Source organism: Chenopodium album, chromosome 4 (assembly GCF_948465745.1).
Source record: "Chenopodium album chromosome 4, dcCheAlbu1.1, whole genome shotgun sequence".
NCBI lineage: Eukaryota > Viridiplantae > Streptophyta > Magnoliopsida > Caryophyllales > Amaranthaceae > Chenopodium > Chenopodium album.
In genome coordinates this window covers 6,183,493-6,199,317 of record NC_137837.1, presented here as the reverse complement: position 1 = coordinate 6,199,317, position 15,825 = coordinate 6,183,493, and the positions used below count along the sequence as shown (strand labels likewise).

The window sequence follows — 15,825 nt, the reverse complement described above, 5'->3', positions numbered from 1 at the left end:
TCTCTCCATCCCTTTCTCATTCTTCAGTGTTCACTCATCCACCCATTAAATTTCCATTCCCAATTTCCACATTTCTTGATCACCATCTTCGACTATCACTGGATCTTCAAGAGAGTGAAAATGGAGAAGAGCGACCAACCTGTTGAAGAAATGAAGATGCTTGTTGGTATGGAAGTTGAAGAAGAACAATCTGCTACTGTTAATTATACTGATGATGTTAGCTCTTTCATGGATGAGTTCAATCGTTATTGCACTTTGTCCACCCAACAGGTCTTTAATTTTTCCATTTTATTTTTCTTCATCTTAAAACCCTTGATTATGCGTATTATCATGGAGTTTAATTTGATTTAATTTCATTTCATCTGCACTTAATTGTATGTTTTTCATTGAATTAGGGTTGATTTGTGTGCTTTATTTGATTGTTTAATTTGTATTGTTTAACTGTGTATGGATCGTAGCGGCGGGCTGATTTCTGATATGCCCTGGTTTATAGAGCCTTTAAGCATCTGATAATGTTATTTTTGGGATTGCAATTTGTAGCCGCTAGCATAATACCTTCCCAGTAAATTTGTGATTGCATTACAAATATGTGATTGTATTCTTGGCATCTGTGAAAAATAGGCAAGTTATAAGTCATTTTCCTCAACTTTGCTTTTTTTTTTTTGTGACTATGAACACTTTGCTTGTTTTTTTTTATGTGACTGTGAACCTAAAACTTTGTTTCTTCCCTCTTACTTGTAATTTCAAACCTTAAAACACTTATAACTAGCTATTAATGGTATGTTATGGGTAAGATTGAGTTCATTTGATAACAAATGAACAAATGAGGAAAATAGGCAAAGTAGAAGTTATTTTGGCCTAATCTACTTATTTTTCCATGAATATGAACCTTAAACTTAGTTTATTTCCCCTTGTATTTTGAAACCTTAAACTTAGTTTATTTCCAACTCCGCCAGTGGGTTTCCCGCTGCCAGTCCCAAGCCTGGATAAAGGAGGAGGGTTACGGTAGGCCAGTGACAGCCAGTATAAAACTTCGTCACATCCCATGACATGAGCCAAACAGATATTTTCGTGGGGGCGTTCCCTACTCAGCGACGCGCTGCACTTCCTAGACCCGGGTGTAGTGATAAGTATGCAAGGGTTGCTAGGTCGTCGCCCAGAAGCGACGCGCCACATTGCCCGAGTGTGGTGTCAAATGAGCAAGGGCGTGCCATTGGGGCGTTCCCTACTGAGCGACGCGCTGCACTTCCCAGACCCGGGTGCAGTGATAAGTATGTAAGGGTTGCTAGGTCGTCGCCCAGAAGCGACGCGCCATATTGCCCAATTGTGGTGTCAAATAATCAAGGGCTTGGAGTTGGGATCAGGAGGGAGCGTGGGAGAAAAGAATTTAGTTTGCGGATTGGTTCTTGGAATGTGGGGTCTCTTACGGGAAAATCAGCAGAATTGGTAGAAGTAATGAAAAGACGACGCGTGAACATCATGTGCCTCCAAGAGACAAGATGGACAGGAGAAGGAGCTCGAGGCTTGGTTTTGGGGTATAAGGTATGGTATGTTGGGCAAGAAACGAGCCACAGAACAAGGAATGGTGGAGCTAGGAACGGAGTTGGTGTGGTTCTCGATGAGAGGTTGGCAAAAGAGGTGATCGAGGTCTATCGGAAGAACGATAGGTTGATAAGGCTGAAGTTGCTATGTGGCAAGGAGATTGTGAATGTTATCAGTGCTTATGCTCCCCAAGTGGGTTTAGATGCAGAAGAGAAACGACAATTTTGGGAGGACCTAGACGAGGTGGTGCAGGGTGTCCACCACTCAGAGAAGTTATATATTGGAGGGGATCTAAATGGGCACGTTGGGGCGAGCCGAGATGGCTATGAGAGTGTCCATGGAGGCTTTGGGTATGGGCAGAGGGACGCCGGTGGTGAAGCTATTATGGATTTTGCCCAATCATATGATTTAATTTTGGCTAATACTTGGTTTAAGAAGAGGGATTCACACTTGATAACTTTTCGGAATGGAGCAAATGCAACTCAAATAGACTTCCTGCTCACAAGGAGCATAGATAGACAAAGTTGCATAAACTGTAAGGTTATCCCAGGGGAGAGTGTGGTCACCCAACACCGGCTATTGGTAATGACTATTCGTCTGAAAGAGAAGGCGAAGAAAAAAGTTAGACAAGAAGAACCAAGGATAAGATGGTGGACCCTAAGGGATGCAAAAGCTAAGGTTTTTACAGAAAAGGTAATTGAAGAAGCGGATTGGGATGGAGAGGTGGATCCGGACATGACTTGGTTACGAATGAAGAACTGTTTCCTAAGAGTGGCCAAAGAGGTCTTAGGGGAAGTAAGGAGAAGAACTTCGGTACAGAGAGATACTTCGTGGTGGAATGAAGAGGTGAAAGCAGTAATTAAGCAAAAAAGGGAATGCTATCAAGCCTTAGGAAAATGTAGGAGTGATGAAACCTTTGCAGCGTATAAGGAGGCTAAGAGTAAGGCAAAGGCAGCTGTTCGCCAAGCAAAAGAAAAGGCATATCAGGAGGTTTATGAAAAGCTTGATTCCAAGGAGGGAGAAAGGATCATTTATAAGATGGCAAAGAGAAGACAAGAGGCAAGGAAGGATATTGGCATGGTGAAGTGTGTCAAAGATAAGAACCAAATGGTCCTAGTGCAAGAGGAGGGCATCAAGGACAGGTGGAAGGGGTACTTCGATGAATTATTTAATAGAAGTAATGGAGTTGTGATAGGAGATACCTCTATGAGTGATGAAGAAATCAACATGGAGTATGTGCGAAGGATTAGGAGAGTAGAGGTGGAGATTGCACTGAGGAAGATGAAACCTAAGAAGGCGGTTGGCCCTGATGGGGTACCGATAGAGGTGTGGAGGTGTTTGGGTAAGATTGGTATTGATTGGTTAACAAACCTTTTCAACAAGATATGGACGGCTACAAGGATCCCACAAGATTGGAGGAAGAGCACCTTGGTCCCGGTTTATAAAAACAAAGGAGACGCTCAAGATTGTTCTAACTATCGAGGAATTAAGCTTATGAGCCATACTATGAAGTTGTGGGAAAGGGTGATTGAACAAAGGTTGAGGGCATGCACAAGCATTTCAGATAACCAATTTGGTTTTATGCCTGGGAGATCTACTATGGAGGCAATCCATTTGATAAGACAAATGATGGAGTTTTATAGGGTAAAGAAGAAAGATCTTCATATGGTCTTTATTGATTTAGAGAAGGCATATGACAAGGTGCCAAGAGAGATACTTTGGTGGGCAATGTTGAAGAAAGGTATCCCACGAAGGTATGTAGACCTAGTTAAGGATATGTATCGGGATGTGTCAACAAATGTGAGGACATGCGGAGGGTTGACAAAAGATTTCCCTATTACAATCGGATTGCATCAAGGGTCTGCATTAAGCCCTTTTCTTTTTGCAACGGTTCTAGATGAATTAACTAGACCAATTCAAGATGAGGTTCCATGGTGTATGCTGTTCGCAGATGATATCGTTTTGGTGGATGAGACTAAGGATGGGGTTAATGTCAAGTTGGAGCAATGGAGGCAAAGGTTGGAATCTAGAGGGTTTAAGCTAAGTCGGAGTAAGACTGAATATTTGGTATGTCGTTTTGGCACTCAGAGGGGGACAAGCTATGAAGTGGTGAGTTTGGATGGAAAGGATTTGACCATGAGTGAATGTTTTAAGTACCTAGGGTCGATCATCCAGAAGAATGGTGACATTGATCAAGACGTGACCCACAGGATTAAGTCAGGGTGGCTTAAATGGAGAGCGGCCACGGGAGTGTTATGCGACCGCAGCATTCCCTTAAAGTTGAAGGGAAAATTCTACAGGACTGCCATAAGACCAGTGTTGCTCTATGGTACAGAATGTTGGGCTTCTAAGAAAGAGCATATTAAAAAGATGGAGGTTACGGAAATGCGCATGTTAAGGTGGATGTGTGGAAACACTTTAAGAGATAGAATCAGAAATGAGGTTATTCGCAAGAAAGTAGGTGTGGCGGGCATTGTAGATAAATTAAGGGAAAATCGTCTGCGTTGGTTTGGACATGTAAGACGGAGACCCGAGGGTGCACCGGTGCGAAGAGTGGAAGAGTGGGACCATGGAGGGATTAAACGAGGAAGAGGGAGACCAAAGATGACTTGGTTGGAAGGAGTGAGGAAGGATATGAAGTGCATGGATTTACGTGAGGATGAAGTTTTGGATCGTAAGGGATGGAGGAGAAAGATTTATGTTGATGACTACACGGAATAATCAAATTTGGTTCATGTTAGCCGACCCCACTTTTGGGATTAAGGCTTTGATTGATTGATTGATTGATTGAAACTTAGTTTATTTCCCCTTGTATTGGTATGTTATGGGCAAGAAGCCAAGAATGAGTTCATTTGATAAAAAAATGAGGAAAATAGGCAAAGTAGAAGTCATTTTGGCCTAATTTGCTTGATTTTTCATGAATATGAACCTAAAACTTAGTCTCTTGCCCCTCACTTATAATGTCAAACGTTATATATGTTACAGGTAATAAGTTCATTTGATATCAAATGTGAAAAATAGGTAAAGTAGAAGTCATTTTCCCCAAATTTACCTCCTTTTTCCATGAACATAAACCTTCAACTTAATTTGTTGGTAGTTGTTTTTTTATCATCTCATTTATATGTTGCAGGAGACCCTCCAAACGAAATTTGAAGAAGCAAACAATCAATGGATTCAAAACAGTCCGAATGAGTTGTATTGGGAGATGGTGGAGCGGTACAGGCCTTCGATTGTTGAAAAATTAGAACAGATGGAGCAGGCTATGCGGATTGAAATGAAGGCTAAGATGCAAACTCAATTGGCGGCCCATTTGGCCGAACTGAAGAGGAGAAATAAGGAGTTGATGGATGAGACGTTGAGCCGCATGCCCAACGCTATGCGGACTGAAATGGAGGCTGAGATGCAAACCCAATTGGCAGCCCAGATGGTCGAAATGGAGGTTGAGATGCAAACCAAATTGGCAGCCCATATGGCCGAAATGGAAAGGGGAAATAAGGAGTTGATTGATGAGATGTTGACTCGCATGTTCGGAGTCAGGGACCCCAACACTTTTTCTACCATTCTTCCTCAGCATTGAGACCCTAGAGACAAACCGGGTAGTGGCGGAAGCTAGGGTTCCCCAAATGTTGTGTAGCTTAGCTAGTTCTATCCTTTGTTAGGTTGTGTAGTTTTTTGCACTGGTATTTTACACTAGTAACTCCAGTTTCTGTATTTTGCTTGTACATAATTTCCGCAGTAATTTCTAATGCGTATTTTGCTTAGTCTATGCATTTCAGAATTTTTAGAATGTGAATTTATGCTGGCCAAAAATAGGTTATGTTATGTGCAGATATACAAGTTGAATAGGAAACAAAAGAGGGGGGGGGGGGAATCCGTCAGAAACAGTTTAAAATTCGACATAGATGAAATATTCTCTCGCAAATTTCCAACGGGATATAAATACCATCGAAAATTGCCACATTTCCGATGAAATTTATCCGTCGAAAACAATGGCCTTTTCGACGGATTTTCGGAGATTTCTAATGGTTCCATTGGAAATTCCGCCAAAGAAAGGCTTTTAAGCATGCTTTCTAATGGATAATATTGATATTACAAAAAGGTTGTTTCTTGAGAACAATTTTTTGATGGAATTCGGAGGAAAGCTTTTATTTTTTTCTTTCTTCTGATGGAATATCTGGTTTTAACTTTTCTCTTTTAGTAAATTATTGTAATGTAAATTAGATTTGTTGTGAATATGCTTTGACTTTTCTTATGTAATTAGTGCTATGTATTTTGTTTTAGAAATTTATATAATGACATTCATTGTAATTTAATATAGGAAAAATGAAAAAGAATAATCTCACCTTTGTCATTTTTACTCAAAACAATGCCACTTTTGAATAATCTGAAATCAATCCCATTTTTGACCCCATATGCTCAAAATAATCCCTTGACTAGTTTGGAAGATTGGTAACCGATTGAAAGGATAACTTGTCACGTGTCATTTAATTGACCATTTTTCAATAATTATTTTTAAAAACAAAATTAAAATAATTTTTAAAAAAATCCCCTCACCTAGAGACAATCTCCACTATCGGAGCATCCCTCGGTCCCTTCCCCCACCTCGCCTTCCCATTTGACAACAACTCCCCTTCCCTTTTCCGCTATATGAAGCAAATTATACCCGATCCAAATTACCCGTTTGTCACCTCAACGATGGGGCATGAAGCCTGACCCAAGGCATGAGTCGCATGACATAAGGCCTAACTTATAGTAAGTTACAAGCAAATTATCACTCTCCCTATAAACTAACATTTTACTCTTTCTCCTCCTTTCTTCATCCTCTCTCCTCCCCTTTCTCACTCTTCAGTCTTCACTCATCCACCCCACCATAACCTCCATTTCCAATTTCCAGATTTCTTGATCTCCATTTTCGATTTTCTCTGGATCTCCAAGAGAGAGAAAATGGATAGATTAAGCGAAGCATTTGATAAGGTGAAGAGTTACCAACCTGTTGAAAAAATGAAGATGCTTGTTGGTATGGAAGTTGACGACGAAGAATCTTCAGCTGTTAATTCTGCTGCTGATGATAGCTCTTTCATGGATGAATTCAATCGTAATTGCACTTTGTCTACCAAACAGGTCTTCAATTTTTCCATTTTGTTTTTCCTGATCTTAAAACCCTTGTTTTTGTGTATTATCATGGAATTTGATTGAATTTAGTTTGATCTGCACTTAAATCTTTAGTTTCTTCGAATTTTGGTTGATTTTTGTGCTTTATTTGATTGTTTACTCCGATTGCAATTGAATTTTCGGGTTTAATTTGTAGTGGTATTAGAAAATGAGCCAATTTCTCTCTGTTTTAGAATTGATTAATCAGTAATTAGGGCTTAGAATGTAAAGTTCATTTGGGAATGGCAGCTATTAATGTGCTATATCTGGTCTGAGTAGAGATGATGGAGTTCTGTCATTCAACTGTGTATGGATTGTAGCGGCGAGCTGTATGCTATGGAGTATAGAGCCTATGTCACTTGGGAATACAATTTGGAGCCACTAGCATAATTACCCTCCTAGTAAATTTGTGAATGCATTACGAACTTGTGATCGTATTAGTGCATTATAGGTTCCTGCTCTTTGTAATTGTTTCTGAGCTTTGCTAGTTTCTTGAGACTAGATGTGTAGAGTTTTTGTTTGGGAGTTGGTGGCATTTAGTTTTCAGGCTATAGTTATGATATCTTACAATTAATTAGGTTGATGCACATCGCATCAGAACATAATATATATATCTAGAGGTGTGGAGCTATATAAGGAATTAAGCCTTATAGAAACAGCTAGTGAACGTGCAAAAATGTTTTATTGCCTTTCTTAATGATGTGTTCCCAAGAATTTCAACTGCTTTTGTAGATCCTGTATTCTTATTTGCATACTACAATTCAGTTTGCAAAACACAAGCCATCTCAAATCATAATTTTAATGGGGGATGAAGTGGAGTTTTATACTTGTATTATGTTATTGGCTCTCCCACCCTTTGAGCTACTTTTGAGGTTCATATATTTGCAAAGACTTATGCCAACTAGATTAGGAGCTAGGCACCACCTCTTTGAGTTATCATGTTTGTTGGTGGTTAACAAGGTCAAAGCTATTTTATTGCTTGAGAAGGGGAGAAAATAAAAATTAATAATATAGTGTGATGATTAATCAATCAATCAATAATACGAATATACTATTCTTTTGTTACTTTTCTATCTTGGGACAAAAAGGCTTCCATTCATCCATTTCGTTATGAATGAACAATTGTATGCAAACACGTTAAAGTCAACATTGATTGATTGGTGTTAATTAACAAACACAACACCTATATAGTATAGTATAGTGGTCTAACCAACGTCATAATGGAATGTTATGATAAGTAATGAATTTGGGAATAATCAACAACGCCAATAAAGATGAAAAACTTCATAGACCTTAGTAGACCTTGAAATGCCAAAATGGTTACATTAATATCCATCTCTTGTAGCTCTTCACTACCATAGCAACATAGATGAACCAAATTCATCCTCGGGAATTTATAATACATATCAGTAGGCTTCTTATGGTGCCAAACCAACTTATATGACCATGATACCCTATACCTTCACTTCAATTTTTTTTTGGCAAAATTGCCTAAACAAGTGAATTATTGCCTTTAAATTTTGACCCAACTTTTAAGAAAAGGAAATAGGTCGGGTTGGTACTCATAGACTCCAAGACATCTTAGGAGCCCATTTGGGTGGTTGGAAACTTGGAACCATGCATTTTGCCTTTTAAATGCCAATTTATCTGTTTATGACTAACACCTCCCTTCATTAACTGAAGGTCACCACAAGATTTTGTATGACCATTTAGTGGTCATATGTGGTTCAAAACAACATTCATACTATCTCAAGACTCACAAACCTTCCAAAATTTGTCTGATTTCGTGGATTTTAATCTTTAGTTCTTCTCATGAACATAAGAAGAACTAACTTTTGTGATTGCAATTTTGAACTTTTTTGGACCCGAAAATAATTGGTCAGAGTTTTTCTCAAAGAACCCCACGGCACCTTGAGAGCCCATTATGATGGTGGGAACCATCTACTTTGCCTTTAAACTTTTAATTTAGCAATTTACTATTACTTAACTCAAGGCCACCACTAGTCGGGCACCACAAGCCTTTATATGACCAACTAGTGGTCATACAAGGGGCCGAACAATATTATATGATCCCAGGATGTATCCCCTGCTATCTCGAGTTTTTTCTACACTGTATCTCAAAACCTTCAAAATTGGTTCAAAAGTGTGGATTATATAGCCTTTGATTTTGGAAATTTTTTGACGTTTTTGGACCCGGAAAGGAAAAAGGATTTGGGTGTTTCTCATGGACCCACGACACTTCGGGAGATGATTTGAGTGGTTAAAACCTTCCACTTTGCCCCTGAATAGTCAATATGGCTCTTTTTGTACATACCTCCTTTCATTGGCTGAAGGTCACCATGGGCCTTTATGTGATCAACTAATGGCTTGTAGAGTAATTGTGGGATAGTAATTTCCAAAATCTGATAGCAACTTATGATCTTTGAGTCTCTCATTAATCTTATTGAAAGGATAAGGGTCTGCTTGACTTGAAGTTTATATATATGTGTAGTTGTGTAGGCTTTCCTACCTCCTGAGCTAGCTTTTGTGATTGCAATGTCCTTAGAGACATATATTGTTCCCTTTATAGAATTCACGGGTTTGTTGGTGGAAAAAGAAAACTTGTTTGATACAGAGTACTTGTGTAATTTGTAGTGGCATTAGAGAGTGCGCCAATTTCTCTAGTAATTTGGGCATAGAATGTAATGTATGTTCATTTGGGAATAGCAGCTATTTATGTGCTATATCTGGTCTGAGTAGAGTTGATGGAGTTCTGTCATTCAACTTTTTTGTGGATCGTAGCCGCGAGCTGTGTGCCCTGGAGTATAGAGCTTGTGAGCATATTACAATGCCACTTGAGAGTACAATTTGGAGCCGCCAGCATAATATCCTTCCATATATTTGTGAATGCATAATGCATTACAAAGTTTTGATTTTATTAATGCATTATAAATTCCAGCTCTTTGCAATTGTTTCTGAGCTTTGCTAGATTCTCAGGCCTTAATGTGCAGAGTTTTTGGTTGGGACTTGGGAGTCGGTGGCATGTGGTTTTTAGGCTATTGTTATGTTACCTTACAATTGGATAGGTTGATGTACATCTCTTCTGAATATAATATATATCTAGAGGTGTGGAGCTATAAAAGGAATTAGACCTTACAGAAACAGCTAGCGAACATTGAAAAATATTATTGCCATGCTTTTTGATGTGTTCCCAAGAATTTCAACTGCTTTTGTGGATCCTGTGTTCCTATTTGCATACTACAGTTCAGTTTGCAAAACTCGAGGCCATCTCAAATCATAGTTTAATGGGGGATCAAGTGGAGTTTTATACTTGTATTATGTCATAGGCTCTCCCACCCTTTGATCTACTTTTGTGGTTCGTCTGTCTACAAAGACTTATGTCAACTAGTTTTGGAGCTAGGCAGTAGGCACCACCTTATTGAGTTATCATGCCTGTTGGTGGTTAACAAGGTCGACACTATTTTATTGCTTACAAGGGGAAGAAAATAAAATATAATCATATAGTGCGATGATTTCCCATTAATTAATCAATCAATAATATGAATATACTATTCTTTTGTTACTTTTTCATCTTGGGTTAAAAGGCTTCCATTCATCCATTCCATTATGAATAAACAGTTGTAGGTAAACAATCAAACTAAAGTCAACATTCATTAATTGGTCTTATAAAGTACTTTCAGAATATACTATTCTTTTGCAGTATTCATAACTCTTGTTTGACCATATAATATAATTTATACCTTAAGCAAAATATTGTCATGTGGGATCTTGTTAGATTCGTCATATAAAATACTTTTAGAATATCAACTTTTTATAATTTTTACTCTTATACAATTATAGATATTTTACATATAATATATGTTTTGTGATCCCTTAATTTCATCCTTGTTGCAATATTATTGGAGCAAGGAAGTATAATATAGTAGTATGTCTAGTATTAAACCAACATCGTTATGGAATGTTAAGGTAAGTAGTGAATTTGGGAATAATCTATAACACCAATAAAGATGAAGGACTTCATAGAGCTTAATAGACCTCAATATGCTAAGTTGCATATATAAATTACCATCTCTTCACTGCCTAGCCAAATAGAGGAACCAAACTCATCTTCAAGACTTTATAAGACATATTTATAGACTTGTTATGATGCCAAGCCAACTTATATGACCCTGATATCCAATGCTTTCACTTCAATTTTAAATTTTTTTTTCCCCAAAATTGGCTCGAACAAGTGAATTGTTGCCTTTAGTTTTGGACAAATTTCAACTTTATGGAACTCTGAAGGGGTGGTTCCCATGGATCCCAAGACAACCTAAGAATCCATAAAGGTGGTTGGGACCGTGCATTTTGCCTTTAAAATGCCAATTTCTCTGTGTGTAACTTACGTCTCCCTTCTTTAACTCAAAGTCACCACGAGATTTATATGGCCAATTAGTGGTCATATGTGGTTCCAAACAACACTATATGACCTTAAGATGCATTCTATACAAGCTCGAAACTTTTCGACACTGTGTCCCAAAACTTCCAAAATTGGTTTAATTTCGTGTATTATAACCTTCAGTTTTGGACTATTTTGAACTTTTTCGAACGCGGAAATAAAATTGTTCAGAAATCTTCCCATGAACCTCACAACAGCCCAAGAGGCCAGTTGGATGGTTGGAACCATCCACTTTGCCTTTAAACTGTTAATTTAGCAATTTCCATAATCCATACACACCTCTATTAATCTACTCAAGAACACCACAAGCCTTATGACTTAGTGGTCATACATGGTTCTAAACAACATTATATGACCCTAGGATCCCCTGCTATATCGAGATTTTTTGACACATACCTTCAAAGTTGTTTCCAAAGCATGGATAGCCTTCAGTTTTGGATAATTTAACATTTTCGGACCTGGAAAGGAAAAAGGTTGGTGTGTTATCCATGAACCCCATTTGAGTGGTTGAAACCCTCCATTTTGCCTTTAAACAATTAGTATGGCTCTTTTTTTTTTTTTTTTTTTTTTTCCTGTATATCTTCTTTCATTGGCTAAAGGTCACCAAGGGCCTTCATGTGACCAACTAATGGCTTGCAGAGTAATGGTGGAATATTCAAAATACAAAATTTGATAGAAACTTATGATCTTTTGAGTCCCTCATTAATCTTATTGAAGCTTGAAGTTTATATATATGTGTCATTGTGCTGTTGTGTAGGCTTTCCTACCTGTTGAGCTAGCTTATGTGATTGCAGTGTGTCCTAAGAGACATGTTGCTCTATACAGAATTCACAGGTTTGTTGGTGGAAAAAGAAAACTTGTTTGATACAGAGTACTTGTGTAAATTTAGGTGTATTTTAAAATTCACAAGTCCCTGATATGTGGATTGAAGTGCCGGTTGAGTGAATTGCCATGATCAGTGTCTGAATTGGCCTATATTGTAATCTGTATAGAACGTATGATTTAGGAATATTAGAATTATGTTAAAACTTAAATATGGGCAACTGGTACCTATGATCTGCTTGCTTAATTTCATTTTCTGCCATTTGGACATAAGTTGGCATATCTTCATGCCTAATGGACTAATCATTTACAACCGTCATTACCAATTTTTATCACACTGAAGCAACAAAAGAGGTATATTGTTGTGAGTTTGTTTTGAAGCATTTCATTAGTCAAGGAATTTCATTACACTTGCCAAGCATATATGCCAAAATAGTTGTTTAGTGTTAGGACACATCTCTTGGTTAGCGATGGAGGGATCTTTACATTACTGTTTTCATGGGCTAAGTAATGATCTATCACCAGAATTTGAAGAAAAGAACAGGGGTTCAGATCATCAAACACTGCTGGGACTGGTACTAAGGATACTGTGCACACACTAATTATAATTTGAAAGGGAGCGGTTATTCATTATTGCTGTTTGGATATGTAAGAACCTAGATATTTGTAGAATCCTCGTTTGATTCCCTCTAATGGGGTGAGAGTTGAAGCCATTTCATTCTTCTCCTGCCACCTCTATCCTCTTCTTTGTCCCTCCAACTTTCCATCATCTTTTTAATTTATCAAATTTTCTTTTTTCCTTTTTATGATGTCAATGCTGCCTTGTACCTTTTTTTTTTTTTTTTTTTTTTTTTTTGGTTTAGCTACGTAACTTTGTCTTCGTTTTCTTGCTGCAGAGAATTCAAGGCTTTGCCATATGCTTTGTTGCTGGGTTGACTTGTACATTTTTGGTAAGTGTTGGATTGCCGCAAATCTTTGTTTGATTTTTAGTTACCTGTTATAGGTTTTGAAATTCCAATGTCCCATTAAATCATAAGCACAATTCAATTTGTCTAATATAAGTATGTATTCTCTTTTTTCATATAATTCCAGAGTTTGGATGCAGAATGCCTCTACGGGCTCTACCTTCACTTCAGCTTCTTAAATGCTTTTACCTTCACTTCAGCTTCTTAAATCTACCTTCACTTCAGCTTCATAAGAAGTTGAGCAACAAAATTTTAAATTATAATAAAATAGTTAATTAGTTGAGGACCCTTGATTTTTGTTGCCTATTTTGCAATGTTGCCATAAACTTTATTAAAGGATGTAGATTTGTTTATGGTTGAGCATTATTTTAGTTACTTCTGCCTTAAATATAAGTTGAGAACCATGTTCTTTGCCTTGTTCTTTACATCTCATGTAGACTCTGCCGTAACATAAGAAAGAAAAGGATTGTGGAATAGAAAAGGATGGGGCATTATCTAGATTCCCCAATTGTGCTCTTCTGTTCTGCTGCAGTCTTGATAGGGATGTAGGTTATCTGTCTTTCACTCATTTGAGCGTTAAGTCAACAGTGATGCATACATGCAAATATGAATATGAATGCCCTTAAGGATATCAATTGACATGATTGCTGCAAAGATTATAGGAACTTGATCCCATTTTATCAATAAAAATAAATGAATAAATAAACCTTAGTCCTTAGTGTGCTCTGCTTATTCTTAATTTCACTATGGAGACAAGTTTTTCTTGACATTAATTCTGAATGCTGCTTCTTTACTATGCAGTCCATGCTTGTATTCTTCAATCCAATCAAGTTTGGTATCGCTTTTACCCTTGGAAATTTGCTTGCTATTGGGAGGTATGTATTTACTTTTTTAGGTTCTTGTTATACCTGTGTATGTATTTTTATTTTCTTAGGTTTCCATCTCTCCTGAAAATAATTAAAAAGGATTCTAGCCATGTGTTTTCTCCCCTTTGAGTTTGAGATGATAAATCCATCATCTGGATTAGTCTGATGATCTAAAATTTGTACATTTTGGGATTAAAAATATTAAATTCTTTGACTAGAGTTTATGTTTGATTTCTTATGTTGGATATTGTGTGGCAGCACAGCTTTCCTTATTGGCCCAAAAAGGCAAGTGGCAATGATGCTTGATCCCGTGCGTATATATGCAACTGCCTTATATCTTGCGAGCATGATTATTGCACTGTTTTGTGCCCTCTATGTAAGCATCATATGTATTTTGTCATATAGTGTACTTTGATTCTTCTCTTTATTTTCCATATCCGTGGTTTCTGATGTAATTATACTGTGCCTGATCACTTTGGGCAGGTTCATAACAAGCTATTGACACTCTTGGCAATCACTTTGGAGTTTGGTGCTCTAACTTGGTATGTCTAAAATCTCTAACCTAGGAAGAAATTGTGTTATGGGTTTTTTGAATATTGAAGACTCTTGTATTCATGCTAACCTAAACTTATCTTCTCCTTTCAATGCTCGCTTTCTTTCTTTAGCCTTCTCCTTCTCTATCCTTTTCAGTTGAAGTAGATAGGATGTACACAAATTAATCACTACCCACAAGAGTTTTTTTTTTCATCCATTGCTTACAGTGTCTTGTAAATCCACTATGTATTTGCAGGTACAGTTTGAGTTACATCCCATTTGCCAGGTCCATGGTCAGCCGAGTCTTGGTTTCTTGCTTTGACACTGAATTTTAGCTTGGTATATGTTGCAAACCCGATGGAATGGAGATCCTTCTGTAGAAAAGAGAGATATAGAGAACTGTTGTGCTGCTACCGGTCATATAAGGTGCCCTGACACCACATCGAAAAACCTGTTGAGCTCCCACAATCTATGTCAATGTACATAAAAGGCTTGTAGAATTTTGTCCTGAAGAAAAATTAGTGAGTATAACCTTCACTTAAACTTCCTCAAGTTCTTCGTTGTATTCATGCTTTGTGTTGTGTATTTCCACTGTCATCAATTCAATACGGAGTACCATTTTGGTTACAGGTATTAAACTCCAATAGATAAATTTTCTTATATACTCTTGCTAGGTTGTCATTTCACTTTCGGGTTCTCACTTTTTTCGTCTCCCAGTTCAAGCGCCCAGAAGTGCATAAATTTCATTCTCCTATTGCGCCAGCCATCAGTTGTGATATGAAATGTTTTGATGTTGGGAAATTGTTTACACCTTGGTGAGTTGGTGCTTGGCAGTATAGTTAAACATAGCGAGTCTAAACAAACACTCCCTCAAAAATGGAAAAAAAAAATGAAAAAAAAAAAAAAAAATCCTCTCTTACACTCCCTAAAAAAATAAATTACTCCGTAACAAATAAATCTCTCTTATACGGATTATTTTTCTGTATATAGCTCTTGGCAACGAATATTATGAAGATTTCGTTTTGATTACAATATATTTCTTTGTAAAATTCAGGGAAATTAGAGTTTTTTTTTTAAAAAAAAAAATTTGACAAAAGGGAAATTAGAGATTTACTCGTGGTAGATCAGCTAATAATATACAGTATATTAATGAGATTGCCATTTTATTGATAGACTATGCTTTTTATAATTATGGAGTATATTTGAAAATATACAGTATGTGAGTACTACGCAATTCACGATTTGAATAATTTGTTAACAAAATTTTCCAATTCATCATTCGAAAAACATTTATGGTCAAAATTTACTTAAAATCAGATAAAGTAATGTAATAGTAATTAATTATTTACAAAAGCTAGCTCACCAAATAAATGGAAAATTAAAATATATGTTTACTCTAACTAAAAATCTTCTCATAATAAAATATACAAGTAATATTAATGGTAAATGCAATACAAGAAAAAACTTTTTGATAATATTTTTACCAAAATTAAAATGATTTGATTTG

At 37.1% G+C, this 15,825-nt stretch overlaps 1 protein-coding gene across 3 annotated transcripts; it reads left to right on the top strand.

The window, feature by feature from the left end:
• On the top strand, window positions 1–14,945 carry LOC145628732 (uncharacterized). Of its 3 annotated transcripts, XM_081681117.1 has the most exons (7): window positions 131–270; window positions 4,673–6,663; window positions 12,850–12,903; window positions 13,720–13,793; window positions 14,043–14,160; window positions 14,268–14,326; window positions 14,575–14,945. In XM_081681117.1, the coding sequence occupies exons 2-7, from the start codon at window positions 6,487–6,489 to the stop codon at window positions 14,651–14,653; spliced, it is 561 nt and encodes a 186-aa protein (XP_081537243.1). In that variant the 5' UTR covers window positions 131–270; window positions 4,673–6,486; the 3' UTR covers window positions 14,654–14,945. The 3 variants fall into 3 exon arrangements, with proteins under 3 accessions (XP_081537244.1, XP_081537242.1, XP_081537243.1); XM_081681118.1 differs by lacking the exon at window positions 4,673–6,663 and having other exon boundaries at window positions 1–270; XM_081681116.1 differs by lacking the exons at window positions 12,850–12,903; window positions 13,720–13,793; window positions 14,043–14,160; window positions 14,268–14,326; window positions 14,575–14,945 and having other exon boundaries at window positions 1–270; window positions 4,673–5,303.
• The last annotated feature ends 880 nt before the right edge of the window (window positions 14,946–15,825 follow it).